This window comes from Acyrthosiphon pisum, chromosome A1 (assembly GCF_005508785.2).
Source record: "Acyrthosiphon pisum isolate AL4f chromosome A1, pea_aphid_22Mar2018_4r6ur, whole genome shotgun sequence".
Taxonomy (NCBI): domain Eukaryota; kingdom Metazoa; phylum Arthropoda; class Insecta; order Hemiptera; family Aphididae; genus Acyrthosiphon; species Acyrthosiphon pisum.
Window position 1 is genome coordinate 18,675,235 of NC_042494.1, and position 21,046 is coordinate 18,696,280.

At 29.3% G+C, this 21,046-nt stretch overlaps 3 protein-coding genes across 6 annotated transcripts; 2 read left to right on the forward strand and 1 right to left on the reverse strand.

Moving 5' to 3' along the window:
- Positions 1-2,443: 2,443 nt before the first annotated feature.
- Positions 2,444-4,303, forward strand: LOC100166573 (prefoldin-like). The gene is made up of 4 exons (NM_001162242.2): positions 2,444-2,672; positions 3,065-3,169; positions 3,715-3,837; positions 3,910-4,303. Exons 1-4 carry the CDS (start codon positions 2,634-2,636, stop codon positions 4,057-4,059), a joined length of 417 nt encoding a protein of 138 aa, NP_001155714.1. The 5' UTR covers positions 2,444-2,633; the 3' UTR covers positions 4,060-4,303.
- LOC100169321 (zinc transporter ZIP9-B) lies at positions 4,056-7,537 on the reverse strand. Of its 2 annotated transcripts, none has more exons than XM_016806524.2 (5): positions 7,034-7,537; positions 6,848-6,962; positions 5,395-5,523; positions 5,018-5,307; positions 4,056-4,934 (listed from the first exon to the last, which is right to left on the reverse strand). In XM_016806524.2, the coding sequence occupies exons 1-5, from the start codon at positions 7,127-7,129 to the stop codon at positions 4,719-4,721; spliced, it is 846 nt and encodes a 281-aa protein (XP_016662013.1). In that variant the 5' UTR covers positions 7,130-7,537; the 3' UTR covers positions 4,056-4,718. The 2 variants fall into 2 exon arrangements, with proteins under 2 accessions (XP_016662013.1, XP_001948743.1); XM_001948708.5 differs by having other exon boundaries at positions 5,018-5,313; positions 7,034-7,535.
- Positions 7,538-9,129: 1,592 nt separating this feature from the next.
- On the forward strand, positions 9,130-19,435 carry LOC100568595. 3 transcript variants are annotated; one of them, XM_008187411.3, is made up of 10 exons: positions 9,147-9,529; positions 12,424-12,561; positions 12,675-12,822; positions 14,132-14,292; positions 16,776-16,913; positions 18,074-18,139; positions 18,642-18,707; positions 18,776-18,893; positions 18,967-19,094; positions 19,168-19,435. In XM_008187411.3, exons 1-10 carry the CDS (start codon positions 9,471-9,473, stop codon positions 19,262-19,264), a joined length of 1,119 nt encoding a protein of 372 aa, XP_008185633.1. In that variant the 5' UTR covers positions 9,147-9,470; the 3' UTR covers positions 19,265-19,435. The 3 variants fall into 3 exon arrangements, with proteins under 3 accessions (XP_003246243.1, XP_008185633.1, XP_003246244.1); XM_003246196.4 differs by having other exon boundaries at positions 12,424-12,552; XM_003246195.4 differs by lacking the exon at positions 12,424-12,561 and having other exon boundaries at positions 9,130-9,529.
- The last annotated feature ends 1,611 nt before the right edge of the window (positions 19,436-21,046 follow it).

Sequence of the window (21,046 nt, forward strand, 5' to 3'; positions counted from 1 at the left end):
ATTTTATGATATTATAATTATATATAAGTACCTAGTTTTGAGTAGTAAGTGGTTTACTTAGGTACTACACTTAGTACCAGTATATAGCGTAGGTATCTAGGATTTTTTCAAGGGGATACACTATTTTTAATAGACAATCAGTATACACATTTTATATTCATATATTATTATATTATATTTACAAGTTAAATTGTATAAAAAATTTGGTATCCAGGGAGAGCTCCCCTACATTCCCCTGTTTTAACGCCTACAGCTAATAATATGGGCTTAGTATACGCACAATACCTATTATTATTTTTGAACGTCGTATGTAATAATGTAAACGTCATTTGTATGATTCAAAATCCATATTGTTTAATGATTAAAATATTATAAATATCTAAGTTGAGGCTAGGTTCAAGTTTCGTACTCGAAGTCTTGAGTTCAATATCTATATATATGTTATATTATACTGTGTTGGTATTTGCAGGTAGAGACTATAGAGGACATAACTAAACTAATATTATATTAATAATGTACCTATTGCCCTACTAACTAATAAGTAGGGCTCGGATTTTTAAGGAAAATAAATAACAAAAAAAAGCATATTTATTTAAAAAAAAGTATTATCAAAAAACAACTTAAGCTAGGTCTAAAATTGAATAAACATTAATTCAAATTAAAAATGAATTAACTACCATGTATTTTTCTAGCTGATTTGCAGTTGTGAAACATTGTCAGACAAAATGTTTATTTGTATATAAAAAACAAATGGTTTTTACATTTTAAATTCTGAGTGGAACGATGAATGTACCTATTGATTTTACAATGTTGTGTGTTTTTTTAAATTTTTTTATTTTTGTGTCTGTGTACACGATAAGTTGTCGAATTAATGCTTCGATTTTCATCTTCCGTATCTTGTGTATCTTATAACTTTATGTTAGGTGGTAAGGAATCTCAAGTGGAAAAAAAAAAATGTCCAGAAGCAAATCAAATTAAATTTTTATGAGCGTTTGAAATTCATATTTTAACAATATTGGTTATTCACTCGATTTCTCATGTAGCGGTTTTATTATTTTATTATTATTTAAAAACGAATAACTTTAGATACATGAAAATTTTACTGAGTATTTATATTTTCATTTTATACCTATACAGTATACACCATAAAATGTTGAAAATATTTAAACTCTTTTTAGGCTGTTTACGGACATTGTCAGTTTTCAATTTTTTTTAGTTTTTTTCTATAAATATCAATAAAATTTTATTTGTTGGGCCAAAAAGTGTAAAAAATTAATACAAGGCTCCTGATACATTCTTATAATATCAGTTGAAAAATATTATAAATACATAAGCACAATTTTTTTTTATAAGCATTTAAAGGTCAAATTTTGACAAAATGTATCACTTTTAAAATTTAATAATTATTTTGTAGTTAAAAATTTATAAAATGTTCAACTTTTATAGCTAAAGATTGAAAATTTAAAACAAGATTCCACGTAAATAGAATATTATATATAAATAACTTTATTCACCTTAATATCATCAAATATACTTAGTAATATCATACGCTGACTGACCGTTTTCACTCAGAATCGTTTTTCTTATGCAATGATATTATATCATTGAATTCTAATTTAACACCATCCATTACAGTGACCCACCACCCACTTGTAAGTTGTAACCTACTGTACAGCAGAGCTACATCCACTTACCAACCTTTCTTATTAATTAAACAAAAAAAATTTTATTACCATATCATATTAAAATGCCACATTTGGAAAAATTGCAAAAAAGCAATGATGAATTGGGTTATTTGGAATCAGAATGACATGAAACGAATACATGTAGGTATAAAATTAGATTTCTATTTCACACCTATATTATTATGAAATAAATAATAATAATAGGTATGCTTTAAAATCCGAGTTCTACTAATAAATAATTATTATTATATTTATGTTATGCTCCAGTAGACAGTGGTGGTGGCCAGTGGCTATTTAGACCGCCTATAATAGTCCAAAACTCCAAACGCAATCACGCAATTATACCTATAGCTTGTTGATGAATGGTGACTGGTGAGCACGGCCAGTAAATTTAGCCGAACTGCCTCAGTGGCGGATACAAGGAGTGGTCCGTATATTTGTCAGTATTTTTAACGTTATTTTTTATAATCATATTTAGCTAAACAAATGGGGAATTTAATTTTTGAAAATTCGCCCCCCCCCATGGTTGACTTTTGGATTGGCTACTGTGCTGCGGCTGCTGTGTTGGTGAGTGCGACCATGTGAGTGGATTGTGATTTAATCAAGGTGGATATCAATCCACCTTGGAATTATTTTATTTTATCTCTTATCACTCCGGGAGAACTGGGGTATCCGTATCGCTTTATCGTGCTATCACATCACGATTTAAGATAGTACTATCTTAAATCGTGTATCACATCCAGCTACGGAATATTGGAATATTCGAACAACACATGGAAAATTAATAGCCCGTTTGCTGGCAGTTCTTCTTGGTTGTAGGTCTACTTAATAATTACTTGACAAAAGTGTACGAAAAACGAGTATTCGTCATATCAAATAACAAAATACGAACAAATTTAATATCCAAGTACTACATACAATTTATAAGTCTTAAAAAAACTATTCGAAATGGCTTCAGCGTCAGTGTCTAAAGGAACATTTCAACCGGTAAGTTTTTCAACTTTTATTGCAATGTTAAAAGTTGTTGGTAGCAACTTCTTACTTTAAATATTATATTATTGAGTTTGGGAAAGATCTGGCAGGTGTTTTAAGAAAAATAAACAATAATTATATTTTGCTAAATTATGACTTTTTGACGACGCTCGACAATGTCCATTTTGATTTTCAAGTCTTAGAACTCGTGTAGGTGAATAACTTTTTTTTCTAGATGATAATAAATTGATTACCCTACTTATATGACTCAATTATATTATTTATAGATGTATCTATATTGAATTATTAACTAACAATTTACTGAGCACACATTTTTTAGTTATTTATGTTTATATAATTGTTATTTAATATTATACCCAATGTTTATACTTTGTATTGATAAATAGGATTCTGATGTACATATTACATTTGAAGATCAACAAAAAATCAATAAGTTTGCAAGGCTTAACGCACGTGTTGACGAATACAGGGATGAATTAAAATCGAAACAAGTAAGTCAAGTTTACTTTTCCTTATTATACCTTCAAATCTGATCATGAGTTATTAAAATTATTAAATCATAATTACTTGCAAACTAAGTATGTAAAGACACTAGTGCACTGTCCAATTATGTATCCAATCAGTGGCGCCGAACCTATAACCCAAGAGGGGCGACCGCCCCCCCTTTTTTTTGGTGGGTGAGGTCGTGGGGGTCCGTGGGTACCCCAGCAAATAACTTATGAATTATGTTCCTAATAAGTTAATAGCTATTAATGTATACATATGCAGCACTGAAGCAAGCGTAAACGGAGGTGGTGGTCCGTATTGCTTTTTACTTCCCCCCCCCCCCTTTGAAAATATAGTTTGGCGCCACTGTATCCAATTGTATTGTTTTGTAAATTAGATAGTCCCAGATCTCAGTAAGAATACTAAAAAATTCCAGTCTCAAGATGAAATTTAATCTAATTTGATTTATCGTAAACATTAAAATGCATAGTATATTTAGATACCTATTTTGTTATACTGAAACCAACTTATCTTTAATTGATCTTTTTAGACAACATTAAAGAACCTAGAAGATGCCACTGAAGAGTTGATGTTATTAGATGAAGACGATTGTCCAAATCTTCCATACCTTTCTGGAGAAACTTTTGTATATTATAATCTTGAAACAGCACAGGTATGCATTACATAATTTCTATTAGTATTTTAAACATCATTTTTACAACCATTTGATGTGATGTTTGCACAGAACAATTTGGAAGAATTGAAAAAAACTGTTGGAAAAGAGATGAAGGATATTGAGACGAAAATCAAAGATATATCATCTACAATGAGTGATCTAAAATCACATTTATATGGAAAATTTGGTAACAATATAAACTTAGAAGCTGAAGATTAAAAAAAATATATGTATATTTCTTTAATAAAATGTTATAAAATTTCATATTAAACTAATAATGTAATCACATAAGTATATTTATATAAAAAAACTTATAACCCAGCTTTCAATAATTAATAAAAAAATATATAAACTAAATTTAGATAAAACTTATATCATAACTTCATTTATACATTTTATACCTATTAAAAAAAAAATAATAGTATTAACACAATAACAATAATAAACAATTTAAATACAACTATAAAATGCGTATTTGTATTCATTAAGGTTTAAAAAAAAAAAAAACCAGTTTAAAATGCTCTGGTCGTTTGTTATTAGAATAATATTACTTGAAACCAAATATTTTGAAATTCAAGTTCTATTATGTGTGGATATGTAGAATGATTGATACATAAAAATAATTGCTACAATATTTTACTGAAATTCTTAACAGTTGACAAAAACAGAATATTCTTTTTCTGTATTAACTTCATGTTTTTGTTGAAGTGTAAGGGATACAGAATTAAGGTTCAGAAAAATTGTAGCCTATAGAAAATGTAGAAAATGACTTGCGGTTAAGCTCGTTAAATTTACTATAGAAATGTTGAAGTATGATTTTATCAAGCAATAATGAAGAAACAGACATATATTGTAACAAATGTATTGGGTCCTTAAACTTAGTGACCGTGGTGGACTGACAACATTAACGGTGTCACAGTACCACATACTAAGCACAATAATTGTATTGGGTTAAAAGTATCACTGCCACCTCTAGAAGCTTTGACCATTAGTTCTGGAAGTACATGAACTGTAGCAACATACAAAAATGTTCCTGCACTGAACAACATGGCAGCTCCAGTGGCATTCATGGATGATAATGTTTCTTTACTTTCCTGAAATGTATAATATCAAAATGTATCACCATAAGAATTAAATAACTGAATCAAATGGGTTATTAAATATCTGTATCAAATACCTGTCCTATGCAAAAGAAAGTGAGTAGTGCTCCTAAGGGTGCTGCCATAGAAAATACTAACAGATGTCTACGTATTCTTTTTTTGTCAAGTCCGTGGTGTAATAGGATGGTGACTAAACCAAAGGCAGCTGGTGCTTTATGTAACATTATTGCAATAAAAACTATCATTTCCACTTCTGTTTGAGTCGAGGCAGCTGCAGCACCCAAAGCAATACCATCAGCAGCAGCATGCACTACAAGACCTAAGGTAGCTGTCATGCTACCTGAGTTGCGGCTGGCAAATCCGGCTTCTACATCTTAATAAATAAAAAAATTATTAGTCCTCAAACAAATTTAATTTGTGTTGGTTATTGGGTAATGTTTATTTAAATACTAGCCTCTGGTATATTTTGACGACAGCTGATCAACTAGCAACATTAGTGTAAATCCTAATACTAATGTAACTCCAATTACTGAATGAAAATTCACATCACTAAAGTCCACAGCGACTGTTATATTATCAGCACCTGTAAAAATCAATTTTAATAGCAAATCAGTGAAGTATCATTAACATGAATGATTTAGATAAAATAAATAATTGTAAATCTTTAAAAGATAGACATGAACTCGTACATATTATGGTTAATGTCAGAATAAAAAGTAATACCTAATTTAGAAAATGCTTTAGTATAAAAAGTGATATTTAAAATGACAATGGGAATATGGGTTACAATAATATATTATATAAAATTATAGAAGCACAACTTTTTGAAAAAATAACAAGTTTGTTATTGCTACATTAAACTTATAATAATATAATTATACAAAACATATTCAATAATTTATATTTTAAAACAGAAGAGTAATTTTCTACATTAGAAAAATATTAATTGCAATACTATATAGATATACTCGTTTCGTGTGCTATAACTGAAATAAAAAGGTATTGTTCAGTCTGAAATCTGAATGATTAGAGAAACCTTATGTAACTAATTGTATAAAAACCTATAAAACTCAGATCAACAACTAAATATTAAGACTGAATGAATGTTAGTGTACACTTTCCACATCAGGAGGGATGTCTCGCTTTTGAGAACGGCATCCTGTGTTCCTTTGTACCATCCTATTCGGGATGTATTGATATAGTTTTATATTGGTTATTTTACTTTTTCTAACAAATTAATTTTGTTATCAAAACTTTAGATGCTGGTATAACTAACTGTATACATCGGTAAGTACAATTTCTACTAATATTATCAGATACATTCAAATACACTTTACTTAAAGTAAAATTTATACAAAATTTCGTGAAAATACATACAATCTGATAGTAGTATACTGACTCTGTGTGGGGGGAATCCAACTAACCATCAGTATACCAGACGTTGACAGCGCTCCCAGTGTTAGTCTATCTTCCCAATATTAAAATCAAAAGATGATTAACAAGTGTTGTTCCTTATTCTTTATTCATTAGGTAAATACCATAATTACTCAATAAATAATGTTGTTAATATACTCCATATTATGTATCATACAATTATTATAAGTTTAGTGAAGTGATTTATTTTGTATGGCCTGTGGGAGCAATAACAATTAACAACCCAGCACCAGAGAATTATATAAATTATAGCACATAATTTATTGACTATATTTTGAACACGGGTTGAGAAAATTACATTTCCATATGTTGAAGAAATGTTCCTGTTTTCTAATTTCTCGCTTTGCTATTGTACACTTTCTGATGATCAATCAGTACACTTTGAATGTGCATAACATTTTTGATAGTCTCGCTAACCATTTACAATTATCTAAATTCCATGTACACCTATTATATTTAATCAACGAACAAACTTTTGTGTGGCGCCACAGTCGAGTAGAGCGAATGGATTCCTTCGGGTATTATCACAGCCAATGCGGTACCGACAAGGAGGCCAGCTCCGAATAGGGACACGAGTTCCAACTTGGCCTACAAAAACACAATATATAGGTAAGTGATATTGCGATGGGCACCTAAGCGCGACCATGGACTATACTCACTTCTGACATGGACATCACTAGCGGAACGCTGCCCGACAAGTAACTGGCTACCAACATGAGGACGGACAGCAGCATCAGGAACGTCGATTCGTCCATGGCGGCGAGTATCAAATGAAAACAATCACGGACTTAAAGGGGAATCACACAGGTGCATTAGGTCGTGTTGGCTTCAAACCGACAACTGTGACGACCGCCTAGCGCGGGATTTCGTTTTCTCTTCGGGAGCTCAAAAAACATGTTTACATATTCAGGTGGTTGTTTTGTTTAATTAACGGGAAGTTCAATCGCGACTAATTGTTGTCATTCGTGTAAAGTAAACAACAAACGGCAGAGGATAATTTTTTTTTTTAAATTGTGCGACGCCGCACATAGTGGCATGATAATGCCGATGTTACTAGGTCAAATCATTGAGTAATAGTGTAACACTAAAATACACTACAATTATACTGTGACAATGCCTACCTATATAATAACATTATCATACACGTCAAGTACTCAAGTATAATAATATTATTACCAATATTCATACGAGGAGGAAAACATATTTTGAAGACATTGTACACGTACTGATAACTGATATCCGAGATCCAACATTCCAACCACGGTTACCACGACGGTTTTCGTTTTATGTCCAACCTGTTTAATATTTCTGAATTTCAGAATTTATTCTGTGATAATATTATCTTCAATCGTGGTTGTTTTATATTATGTTGTCATGGTTACGGTGAAAGTGTTTTCCAAGGTGTATTGATATCGATACACCTTGGTGTTTGCCGCGGTTATAAGGAACTTTATAATACTCTTTATAATCGTGGTGTTTGCCTAGAGTCGCGCAGCTACTTGTATTGATATAATTTTTAGACTTTCAAGTTTCATTGCGATAAAGACTTCAATAACAGTTAAAACTTAAAAGCAATAAAGCATAGACCTATTAATTAAGAGGACGCTATACCCGCATGCGTTGTCTCCGTCTTACAAATGTACAACATAGCAAAAAACTGTTTTGCGCAGGATAGAACCACTCCCCGATGGCGTTTGCAGGGGGGAGGGCAAGTAGGGGCAGTTTCCCCCTTGGCTTTTTCTGTGTTGATTATCATATATTACCTATTATTGATGATTTTAATGTTCTAAGAAAACTTAAAAATTCCCTTACAATTATAAATTATTTTTATTTTTAATATTAAAGATATAAATTCTAATATACATTTTAAAATTTCAAATGATTGTATAAAAGTTTTACGGACAGAACTTATCGTTTGGACTACTCATTTAATCTGAAAATTAACAATTTTTGCACATTTTTAAATACAATTTTAAATTTAAATTTAGAAAAAACTTCAAAATGCTACAAAAATCTTTAAATGCAAAAATGACCTTAACATTTAAAATCGTTTAAAAATTCAATGTAGGTATATTATTAATCGAGTATCGCATAGCTATAGATTTGGAAAACAATACAAAGTGCATCGTAATCCCAACCTCAATCATTACCATTCTAATATAAAATATCGCAAAATACATCTTTTTTTAATTAAAAATAAAAACATTTGTTTCTTTTGTTCAGTGATTTTTATTACACTCGATTCAAAGTCAAAACTAAGAACGTTCGTTTCGTTTATATATTGTGAGATGTAGTGGTGGGACCAAGTGCAATACTGCGGCGCAGTGTCAACCAAGTTTTTACTTTTTTGATAAAAAAATTAAATGTTCATATATGGCATACAATAGTTAGAACTTTTCAAGTTTGTGGTATCAATGACTAAATAAGCAAGAAATATTTAATTTTATAAATTACCTAAAATTATAAAATCAACGGTAACGTTTTATTTATTAAAAAATAGTGTATTTGATCATTTAAAATTACATAACAATTTCGAAATTATTAAATTCATTTTTGACCATGTGAATATCAGAATATAGTAAGGCGAAAATTTCGTTTAATTGTAATCAGAGATTTTAAATAACTTATAATTATTTAATAATTTAAATAATTATTTAAAATCTCTGATCGTAACATAAAGCGTCTGTTATCTCAATTTTTAGGTTAGTTCGTTTCTTGAAATTAATAATCGGCCATAAGCACAAGAGATAGTATGGTTGCCCAACGACTAACGAGCTATGATAAGACGGCATTGGATTTAAACACGGACTGGTATATTTTAGTCCGTGGATTTAAATCATAATATGCATAAACCCGGCTAAACCCATTTTCTGAATTCTGAACATGTTTCTTTGTTGCTGAGTGCTGACTGCCCCGACTGTCGTTTTGGAAGAATTTAATTTTTAACATGATTTGTACTCTTGTTCGTTTTTAATTTACTATTACAATTATATATTTGCTGAGTTATTTAGCCTAACATTATTCACAAATCGCAAATATTTGACCAGTGCGAAGTGGGCTGTAAATGTTTGAATAGGCACTCAAGGTATTACTTGTATGATTGTACCTATATTCGTATCTCGAATAGTACACCCCGTCGTGGCTGTTCCTTTCAAGTAAGTATTTGTTTATTACTTAACCCTTAATTTCGGTTACACGGTTTCTTATAGTTTTTCATTTAATAGCCTGTTAATATTAATATTTTTGCTAAACTAGCTATTACCTGCTAGGTAGCTGTTTAATTATATTACATTCAGGATGTCCCAACCATTTCATCAACTTTTTATGAATCTAGGAAAAAAGACCTTAACAACATTCATCTGAAAAAAAAGCCCCGTACCTACTAAATACACTATTCTTTTTTATTATGATTTGTATAATTAAATTTAATCATAATATAATCATTACATTTATCTATAACCATAAATATAATACATATTATAAAATACTAGTACAATAATTTGTATATACTTTTATAGTTTTATATCATAATAATATTTAATAAACTAATACACCTAACATTAATCAATTAATGTTAACAATTGTTTTTCATTAATTATTAAATTATTAATTTATTATATTATTATGCATCCAATTTATTACACTAGGTCAGCAGTTCTTAACCTTTTGTAGATCACGGACCCCTGATGAAAGATTTCTAGAAATCACGGATCCCCTTAACAAATTTTTTTCGAATACTTTTTTTTTTTACAAAACATCTCATCTTATCATAACCAAAATTATAATAATTATTTTATATAACAAATTACATAAGCAGACTTAACAATACATACACATTTATAATTATTTTATTACGCCGTGTCCTATGTGAATCCGACAAATGCAACAAAAAACAAAACAGTTTGTATTTCGTCGCATCGGTCGCATCGTATTGCGACGGAACATCATGATCAGAATAGAAATCGTCGGACTCGCCGGATTTACTTAGGACACAGTGGCGTTACAATTGATTTTTATAAAAATGTAATATAAAACCATAATTGAGTACGATCGATCAACTGCACTTGGTGGCAGTAAATATAAGACTGCCGATACTATATTTCGTATGAACAAGAAAACTGATTATACTTAGTAAATATTAATAATAGAATTATTTGGTGTAGAATCTACATATTATATATGAAAAAAAAAAAAATAATAATCCAACAATATTGTAACAATGCATTCAAGCCAATTATTGACGTATGGTAGGTACCTATATTGTGTTTAGGCTGCCGCAGACCCCCGACATGAGTATCGCGGACCCCCAGGGGGCCGAGGACCACAGGTTAAGAACTAGGTAATACATTTATTTTATTAAATGGTAACTATAATAAAAATTATATCTAGTATATGATATTAAACAATTACTAAGTATATCAGTTAAAAAATCATAAAACATGAACCATAAATCAAAATACATATAGGTACCTAATAATAAGTTCGATAACATTCTTTGACAAGTATTACTTATTATAAAATATAAAACTGTAGTTGAAATACAGATTTCATCTTACATTGTCATTAATTGTCATTTTTCATTTGTACATAATTTAAAAAATTTAAAAAGTGTAAAATAATTGTAAAATCCATAAAATGTACACTATAATAAAAAAGTGTTATGTATTTAGTTGGTATGGGGTTTTTTTTTCCTAAAGGCTGGGCTTATTTTATCGTATTTTGATATCTGAGCTTTTTTTTCCGAATACCATTTTTATACCTAGGCACAGTAAAACAGTACAATTTTACATTTTATTGTGCGTGATGACATTTAAATTGTATTGCTAATATCCAAGGCTGAGCAAGTTAACTATAAGCAAATTTGAATTTTTGTTTAACACTTAGGCATCAATTAAAATAATTCTTATCAAAATAAACTATTTTATTATTTCTTCCACATTCGGGGTAAGTTATAATCTGTCCGCAAACTTCTATACTACACTATTGTGTACACTGTACACTGTACTATATAGAAATCTATGAGTTTGTCTTTCTCACTGATCATGTTAGTGATGAGAACAATCGAGTGATTTTGATAATCGAGAAGTAAGTAATCGAGAGCTTATAACAATCGAGAGATTCACTCGAAAAAACCTCTCGGTCAATTTAGTATTTCATTTTCATTAATCAGTAAAGCGAGTGTCGAGTAACTGAGCGACATTCACATCATTAAATTAACACTCGCTTATCAATGAGCTATTAAATTAATTGGTATTACCTATTTGACATTTTATAAAATAAATATAATAACGTGTACAACAATATAGGTAAACTATAATTGATTTTTCGGTATTATAAATCTTTTATAAATACATATGTATTTACTATTTATTGTTATTACAATTATATAATTGTTAAAATGTATAATGTTATTTCTTATTTTATATTCATAAAGTAATAAAAAAACACGATTTTTCAAAAAATGTATTTATTATTTATATTTAAAATATCTGTTCAGGTACTTCATTAAAATAAAAAAAAATTACTAAAGAATTAATAAATTAATAAATTAAAATATTTCAAAAGTGCGCAAAATGTAATCGATTTTATGTTTTAGACATTGGTCGATTTCATTTCAAAAGAATCACTCGCCGAGTAATTTTAATCACTCGATTATTTCAGCTGATTTCGATACCGAGAGAATCACTCGAGAATTTTCAAAACAATCGAAATAATTGATTAAATCTAACAATCGAGTATTTTGAGTAATTTCTCTCGATTATTCCCATCACTAGATCATGTTCAGATCGTCAAACCTATGGGTACTATAGGGAACGCTCAGTACATTTCTTAATAGGTCTATGGTTAAAAGTGGATTTTATACACAGATATATAATACTATAATACAGTACAGTAGTATTTATCTGTGATTTTATAAAAAGTAATAATGGTTAATGTGATATCATAGCTCTATAAACTAGTTAATAGGTCTATATGTGTTAGTATTATATAACATCTATAGTGTTACCGGTGTTCTATCACTTATTCATTTGACGCTTCTCCTTTTTAGTATCTTTCCTCTTGCCAGTTGTCGTGTCCATCCAAGTGTCCAAAGTCTAAGACTGCATTTCAGTCATCACTCATCAGTATTGAATATTTACTTTAGTATTTATTTCAATTTGAATGTCGAGGTTACTAGGTTAGTGAAGTAAGTTAAGCCACTGGGTCTTAGCGAGTACCAAGTACAACCTATAAAATATAGATTTGTAACAATTTAACAACATCATTTATAATATTTTAATATTGTTTCCAAATTTTCAGAGTAAGTGCCTACAGAAAAATGGATTTCATGTCAACAGATTTTGATCTCGCTGAAAACATCTTTTATTTCCACAACGCCAAACTTCAAAGTTTGGGATTTGTGCTCGACTGGGATACAAAAGAAAAATTTTACGTTAACCTTTTAAGAGTAAGTATAGTTATTGTTGTACCTACCAATATTCAGGCCTCCACATAAAATGTTGGGCCCCTGAATATTTTTGCAGGCCCTATACAAAACTTTCAATAATAAAATACAACTCATACACGGTAATTTATAAGTAATGAATGGTTAACCCGCAGCATAAAATATTATCTATATATATAAAAATATATAACAATTCATCAATCGAGAACGGCTGGTCCGATTTGGCTCAAATTTTTTTTAAGATGTTCGTAACTGCCAGGAGAAGGTTTTTACGAAATAAAAATTTAGGAAAATTCACCGGAAAGGTATGAAATCTCAAATCTGTATAGCCAGGCCCATGTACTCCAGGTCCAACCCACCTCCTCACCCTTGTGGGGGTTCCGCCAATATTTGTTATCATAAATAATATTTTTATATAGCGGTCATTGCTGGCTGTTACAATGGATTGATTTAAAACTGAAACATTTCATATCTTGCTCAGCTAAAATACACTGCCCAAAATCCCGTGCGTTAAGTCTATAATACAAATAAATGCTAAACTGTATAGTATGAATTGACTTCATTATGGAAGGAGGCTTTAATACAAAATAATGGTAAAATGTCTCTTTAGTTTTTAGTTTTGTTTTATGTTATATAGATAGACAGTTTATATATAGGTAGGTTGAGTTTAAAAATATTGTCTTGAACCGAACTTTTTCATCATATTATGTCAAACAATACCACACAGCAGGTATACACTGTGGTGGTGATAATTACTTGACTGTTGACGAAAAAACTGGTCGCCGCTGCAGCCGCAGGTGTTTCTTATTTTGAACATAGTATAGGTATTTACTTGGAAAGTGAAGTGTTTGAAATTGTTTGGAGTTGATACATTTTTTTGGAATTTAAACTATATTGGAGTTGAGACTTGGGATTAATTATTTTGAAACTTTTTGTTTGAGTTTGGTTCGGTTTGATTTTTTTAAAACTAGGTTTGATTTTCAAATTTGAACTGAACTACTAATGTTTGCATCAATTTTTTGAACTTCAAACAGTTTTCGATTCACCTCTATAATATACCTTTGTATGGTTTAATCTACCTACATCTTTAAGTAAATATTGCTCAATATTCTTATTTTTGTTAAAAATAAGAATTATTTTTAAGTACCAATTATGTATAAAAGTAATTTCTTATTTAACTCTTGAGTTTTATAGCTATTGAAGTAGATATTAGGTACAACTGTATCATCTTTCCCTACCTATTTGTATATTCTATTTATAGCAACAATTATTTATATGTTGGTATGTTAACTTCAAATTTCTGTGTTTACAGATGTCCTTTGCAGATGTATTTGATATCCCAAATGATCATTCAATGGTACTCGCAAGACCAGGACAAACAAATTATTTTCATAAAAGTATCCCAGCATTTGATATTAGATACATTGAAGATTGTTTTAAAATCAAAGACTACCCTGATCCAACCAAATATTTGTGAGTATTACCATCTTTGTTTTTTGTTTTGGAGGAATTGAAAGATAACAACATAAAACACAATATTCCTAATAACTATAATATGCTCATTTCTCAACGTTTCTCAAGCATTTCTAAATTTCTGAGCTGATTCAATTTTATGAAAGTCTATTATATTTATAACAAGGTTGCATTTTGCCTTATATATAAATATATTCTAATAGGTATGATGTTTAAATGTCTGAGATGATCTAGTAGATTCTGGCCGTTTCACTATTACCTGTTATTTAGTCTATAACAGTTTTGTATACCAATTTTGATTTTAAATCTCATGTTGATGTCATTTGTACGGATTTCAATAAAGCGTTTGATTCAGTTAATCACAATGTCCTTGTTCAGGTCCTCAATGTAATTGGTATTGGTGAACCACTATTGTTGTAGTTTTTGTCTTACCTATGTTATTGTTACTAATGGGTCAAATGTTTACAGTAAAATCAAACGTTTATCTTGGAACGTCTGGTATTCTTCAAGGAACACATCATTCCCTGCTCCTGTTCTCTCTCTATTTATAAGTAGGGTCTCAGATGCCATCTTTTATGTTTTGCCGACTATATCAAATTTTACACTCATATTTCCTCTTTGGATGACTGTGCATGTTGTTTATTCATATCATCTCGGAGCTACTATTCTTTCATGTTCTAATGTCTGTGCTATAGATATTGGTTTTATTCTTGGTAGTAATCTTGACCTGAGTCCCTATATTGAACTTATTTGTTGCGAGGCTTTTAAAACCCTTGGTTTTAAAATTAAATAGATTTATGGTAGGTGGACAACTCCGTACCCCCACACCCACGTATTACATAAACTAATACCATATTATATTGATATAAATGTTTATATTAATGTAAATGATTATAATAAGTATTAAAATATGTGTGTGATCTACAAGTTGTATAACACTTTTATACTATAACTATTATAATAACTAGTAGTCTACAATGATACTACTATACAATGATTCATATTAAAATGTTTTTCGCATAATTTTGTGGACGTTATTTCTGGTCAAACATTATATGAAATCTAAAATATAAATAATATTGACAGTTTACGGTTAAGGTGGTTCCAGTCTGTCATAAAAAAATTGTTTTTAGACCCTCCGCTCTGACAAGATTGTGAGACTTTAGATCAGTGGTGCCCAACCCGCGACCCGCGAAGGTATTCTATGTGGCCTGTTACGAATTTTCTAAAATAAAAATTTTTTTTAAATTATTTATTTTCATATATTATTTTTATTTAAATTTATGAATTTGTTTGAATAATTATTCCAAAAAACACAATTATAATGATAATAATAAAACTAAAAACTATACAAAAATGTTTTACTCTTATTTTTAATGTGAAATTTGAGCCTGTACTTCTTTTACTAATAATGAAAAATCTGGTTGAAGTTTAGTGGTTCCAATCCTCAAAATTGAATGAAGGTGTTTATCCGTAAGTCGCGATCTATGAACCGATTTTGTTTGTTTCATCATAATTTAAAGACCATTTTTCATTAAAAATTCGGCAATCATCATTATATTTGTGTTTTTTTCTGTCTGACATTTTCATACGGAAACTTAAAAATTAATATTGATATCACCTATGTACTTAAAATAACGTACTGATCAAACTAATGGTGTACCTAAGATGTGTACCTCAATTCATAATCTTTTCAATAGACAATAAAAGATAAGAAAACAATTCCAATATATAAGATTATTTTTGTACTTTTATACTTTGTGGCCCGCTTGAAGATAATTGCTTACCAAAGTGGCCCGCCAAAGGAAAAAGGTTGGGCATCATTGCTTTAGATGGTTCGATTTTAATGTTGTAAAAATAATAACATATCTCTAGAGAACGGTTGGAGCTTTTTTTTAAAGTTTGAACTTTTGACAATATTATAATAATATACAAATTTCAGTTTTTATAACATTTTTGTTCAACCATATGTATTGAAGATAAGAAAGAAATTTAAAGAAATTAATATTTCTAAGAAATTCTTCGACCGTTCTTTAGAGGACGTGTTAATTGTTGGGATTGTTACAGAATCAAAATCGCACCAGCCTAAGTCTCACAATTTTGTCACGGCCGAGGAAAAGTAACCGTATACTTTTTTTAAATTTAATATACACTAACATGTGCCTGTGAGTGCGAGACACCGGTTTTTAAAATGTGAATACAGGTCACAACGCGTTAACATACACTGCGGTATGTACGCACACACACACTAATGTTCACACATTGACATGGCCCAGTTGTACTTGCCACATAATTGTCTGATTCTTACTCCTTAGAAAATGACCGACTGGAACCCTTTTAATCAGGCGCATAGTCAAAATAGTGGAAAATTAGTAATTACTGCTCGGTTTCTTAGGTTAAACTAGATAATTATATTGACAAATAATTCTATATTTTTTTTTTCAAACAATGATTATCATTAAATATTGATATTTATTTTATAGAATTAAAAACACAAGTTCTGGTAGTTATACAAAAGATGATATATTCGATTGTTGGTTCTATCAAACTAAATCGTGGTCTGATTTAATTTCAATTCCAGAAAAATCGCCATCTAAAAATTCTATTACTCAAGTCACAAGGTATGTATTGTTGTTTTTGTATTGAAACACATTGGCCATCAATCTTAATCATCTTATCATAAACACACACACACAGGGGCAGACTGGCTACTTTTGGTCTAGGATGCAAAGTTAGAGGCCTGTACATTTTTTTAAACTTACTAAAATTAGGAAAAAGTTCTACATTACAATGAGAGTTAAATTTAAGAAAGGGCCCAAAAATGGTAATCGGGGCCTGTATTATAAATACGAATGGGGGCCCGAGTTGCTACCGGGTTTATAATACCCTGGGTCAGTCCGCCACACACATATATACATATATATACACAGCAAATCATTTACAAAGGTACTGGTTAGTGGTTGTAGGGACATGGTCCTAGCCAAACTCCTGTTAGGTATCCCTATAATGACCACGGATGAAATTACATTTATTTTTAGTGAATTTGAACAAAATATGTTTTAATATTTTTAACTGTTTATGTCAAGAATAAATTTAAAAATTAGGCAAAATATTAAACAATTTGTGTCAAATTGTCTATTATTAATAGTAAGTGTAATAACTTACTGAAAACATAGAAGCAAAAATATAACTGTATTTCTATATAAAAACCATGTCAGAAACAAAATTAACAGATTCTTTTGAAATATTTAATAAATAATAATATATTAATATGTAATGAAATACACTTTAATTGTCAATACTATACTCAATTATAATCTATGAGTGTTAAGATATTAACGAGCGCCGAGTATAGAGTTATCAGTTTGTGATAAAAATATTATATAATGTATACTGTTTTGTAATAACTTTTTTTTCTAATGTTGATTTTTATGACCTATTTTTCCTGGTTCCTTAAATGTCATTATAAACGTTTTCTATACATAAATTTATCTATAATGCTAACTTGGATTTGGATAGCCAATAGTACACTTTTGTATGTAATTTGTAATTCTATAATTCCAATTATTGTGAGCTCTGTCTATCTATCACATTGGTCAAGACGTGTTTATAATAGGATTGTCGTGTTTAAGAATTTTTCATGAATTTACAAGATTTAACTATTATTATATTTATTATTACTTATTACCATTGATTACGTGAATTAATAATCGTCACAACTCTATTGTATATATATTTATTTTTACTTGCATATTATTGACTAAAAAATTTTTTATTTTAGTTCTAACGATGATTTTGGTAGTACTGTGTTGTCTAACCGTTTACAAAAAGCTTCTTCATCTAAAAAGTAAATATTATGCATTTATTTAACATCATATATTATTTATGTTTTATGTTTTTGTATGAGGCACAATATTGCTCATAGTAAAAATGCTATATAATGCATACTGTTTTGTAATAACTTTTTTTTTTTAATATTCGTATTTATGACTACTCTGTTCAGCGAGAGACCGCGCCGCGCACCAACACCCTGCCATTGGGGAACCGGTTTTGATAGCATAGTGATGTGGGCAGATGCGCAGAATCAGCATGCTCTGTCTCTGAACAGAGTATAGATTATTGTTGTAAATCTATGTTTCCAATTTCTGTGAGCTCTGCTCTATCTATCTGATTGGTCAATATTTATTTATAATAAGATATTTTTCAGGAAATAATAAAAAGATTTAATTATTTTTATATTTATTATTATTTATTACCATTAAGTATGTGAATGAAAAATTGTAATATCTCTATTGTTGATATATCCATTTTTACTTGCATATTATTGACTGAACATTTTTTTATTTTAGTTCTAACGATGATTTTGATGGTACTGTGTTGTTTAAAAGTTCACACAAAGCTTCTTCACATAAACAGTAAATATTATGCATTTATTTAATATCATATATAATTTATATTTAATGTTTATATCTTTTTAATGAAGCACAAGAATTCCCTATTCACATAAAGAAGAGATGAATATTATTAATTATATCATTAAGAACAACTATGCTTTAGATATTAAAGGGAGAGCAATGTGGCAACAAATGGAACATGACAACGTAAGCTAATGAAATGTATTTAAAGTTTTTCTTGAAACTTATAATAAGACACATTTTTTTATATATCTTGTAGGTATGCAAACTTCGTACATGGCAATCTATGAAAGAAAGATATTTAAAATCCATCAAATATGATTTAAATTCAGGAAATCATAGATTTCCACATATTAAACCAAAAGATTTGAAACTATTGCGACAAGGGTATGTACCTACTTTGTTTTATCTAATATATGTATAATATAGTAAAAATTATTTCTTTTAATCTCTATTTTAGTTTAAATATTGAACAAATCAATAAGTATGAGAAAGAAGCAATAAAATCCCGATTCAATGAAGAACGAATTGATAACTTGTCATCAGACAGTTCCTAAGTTTAATTGGCAACAAAATGTATGCAGAACAGAACACACACTATTATGATGCCAGAGATTTTTATTATCCTTTTCAGGCAGTTGTTAGACAGTTCCTATTTTCTAACATTAAAACATTTGTATAATATAAATTATTAAAAAATTAATTATATCATAATATTTATACTAAAATTAATTATGTTATTAAAGGTGATGGACATTAAATAATTAGTTCATCAAGATTAATAGCTATTGTTAATATATTTTTTAAAAGTTTACTCTTAGTTGATTGTCGGTATCTAAGAAAAAAGATACCACAACAAGTTTCTATGACATCAAGGTTTAGACTTAATTAAAAAAATTCAATTGTATTGAATTTAATATTTGTAATATATTTAATTATTCAAATAGGTACTTAGTTTCTTCACAAATTCCTAAAATATTCATCTCCAGAGAACTCAAATGTTTTTATAGATCAATCTGGTTAGTAGATCACTTAATTCTAAGTTAAATTGTTTATTAAAAGAAGTTTTTATTCATTTTATTCTATTTTATCAAGGAAAATCCTAAATTACTGTTTTATGTTTTAATTTTTTTAAGAGATGCATTTTTTGTGTGTATCTACTTTTGATAATTTTTATAACAAATATATTATTTCAAGTCAGCAGTATTCTAATTAACAATTAACATTTGGGTGTTAAAATAAGTGTTTCAAATCACCCGAAAATTTCTGGTGACTTGGAACAACAGTTCTAGATTTTGAGCAGAGCGATGAATGTATTGATTTTACAATGATGCTTCGCACCAACTTTTTTTTTAAATGCCTTCTTTCACCTGTCAAAAACAAATGTAAGCACTGATTTGCCAGAGTGAATTTGATAAATAAATTATTCTAAATTTCTGAAGAGCTAATTAAGCTTAAGACCACAAAAAAAAAAATTATTCTGGCTCATTCCCCCCCCCCCCCCCCCAACACAGCTTTTTACTCAGTTACGCCACTGACTAATAATATGTATGCATATTGCATAATACGACGCACCGCACATTTTTACATTTCTACATTTTTTCAAACGACCGTACATAATATCCGTATTTCCGCATGATTGATATATTTAAAACACCGGAGCTCCCCATGGCCTATTTATCAATAAACCTAGTCATATCTGTAAATAGTTAAATACAATATAGTTGGCTTACATATTATAATTTATAAGTGCAGAAAACCCCTGTTAAAACATCACCATATCCACGATCCGCCTATCAATGTCGAATTTGGTGATTTCATTACACAAACACGTCATCTCAATTTTGTGATTTCCTTAAAAAAATGTACTATAATATTTTCTCTATATATAATATATAATATAGACATGCAGACAAATTCTTACATGCGGTTATACGAATGAATTCTGCCGTAAGAAATCAATGTAAGATAGTTATTATTAACTATAGCTGATCCCGTGCACTTCGTTGCCCGTTAAATGTACCAACTCTATTTGACTCAAACTTTTTTCAATTAGTTATTTAATATTCGGTGTATGGTGTTCAAAATGTATCTTAACTTTTCCGTTTCCCGGCATAAAAATTCTGATTCGAAGCAAGGGGTGGATCTTGAATATTTTGATAGGGGGGGGGGCACATATTATAAATTGTATAATGATTTTTTAATCAAAATTAATAATACACACAACACACTCTTATTTTTAAACAAAATTAATAATCTATTTAATATAGGTAATTTTGATAACATTTAATATCACTCACCAAAATAATAATTTATAGGCCTTATATAGGTCGAATTGA

Coding starts and splice junctions, on each gene's coding strand:
- LOC100166573 (NM_001162242.2), top strand. CDS start 2,634: ATGGCTTCAGCGTCAGTGTCTAAAGGAACATTTCAACCG. Junction 3,170..3,714: donor ATGAATTAAAATCGAAACAA/GTAAGTCAAGTT, acceptor TGATCTTTTTAG/ACAACATTAAAGAACCTAGA. Junction 3,838..3,909: donor ATAATCTTGAAACAGCACAG/GTATGCATTACA, acceptor ATGTTTGCACAG/AACAATTTGGAAGAATTGAA.
- LOC100169321 (XM_001948708.5), bottom strand. CDS start 7,129: ATGGACGAATCGACGTTCCTGATGCTGCTGTCCGTCCTCATGTTGGTA. Junction 6,963..7,033: donor TAGTGATGTCCATGTCAGAA/GTGAGTATAGTC, acceptor GTGTTTTTGTAG/GCCAAGTTGGAACTCGTGTC. Junction 5,524..6,847: donor GACTGTGGCGCCACACAAAA/GTTTGTTCGTTG, acceptor TGATTTTTACAG/GTGCTGATAATATAACAGTC.
- LOC100568595 (XM_008187411.3), top strand. CDS start 9,471: ATGATTGTACCTATATTCGTATCTCGAATAGTACACCCCGTCGTGGCT. Junction 9,530..12,423: donor GTCGTGGCTGTTCCTTTCAA/GTAAGTATTTGT, acceptor TCTCCTTTTTAG/TATCTTTCCTCTTGCCAGTT. Junction 18,708..18,775: donor AAAGCTTCTTCACATAAACA/GTAAATATTATG, acceptor TTTTTAATGAAG/CACAAGAATTCCCTATTCAC.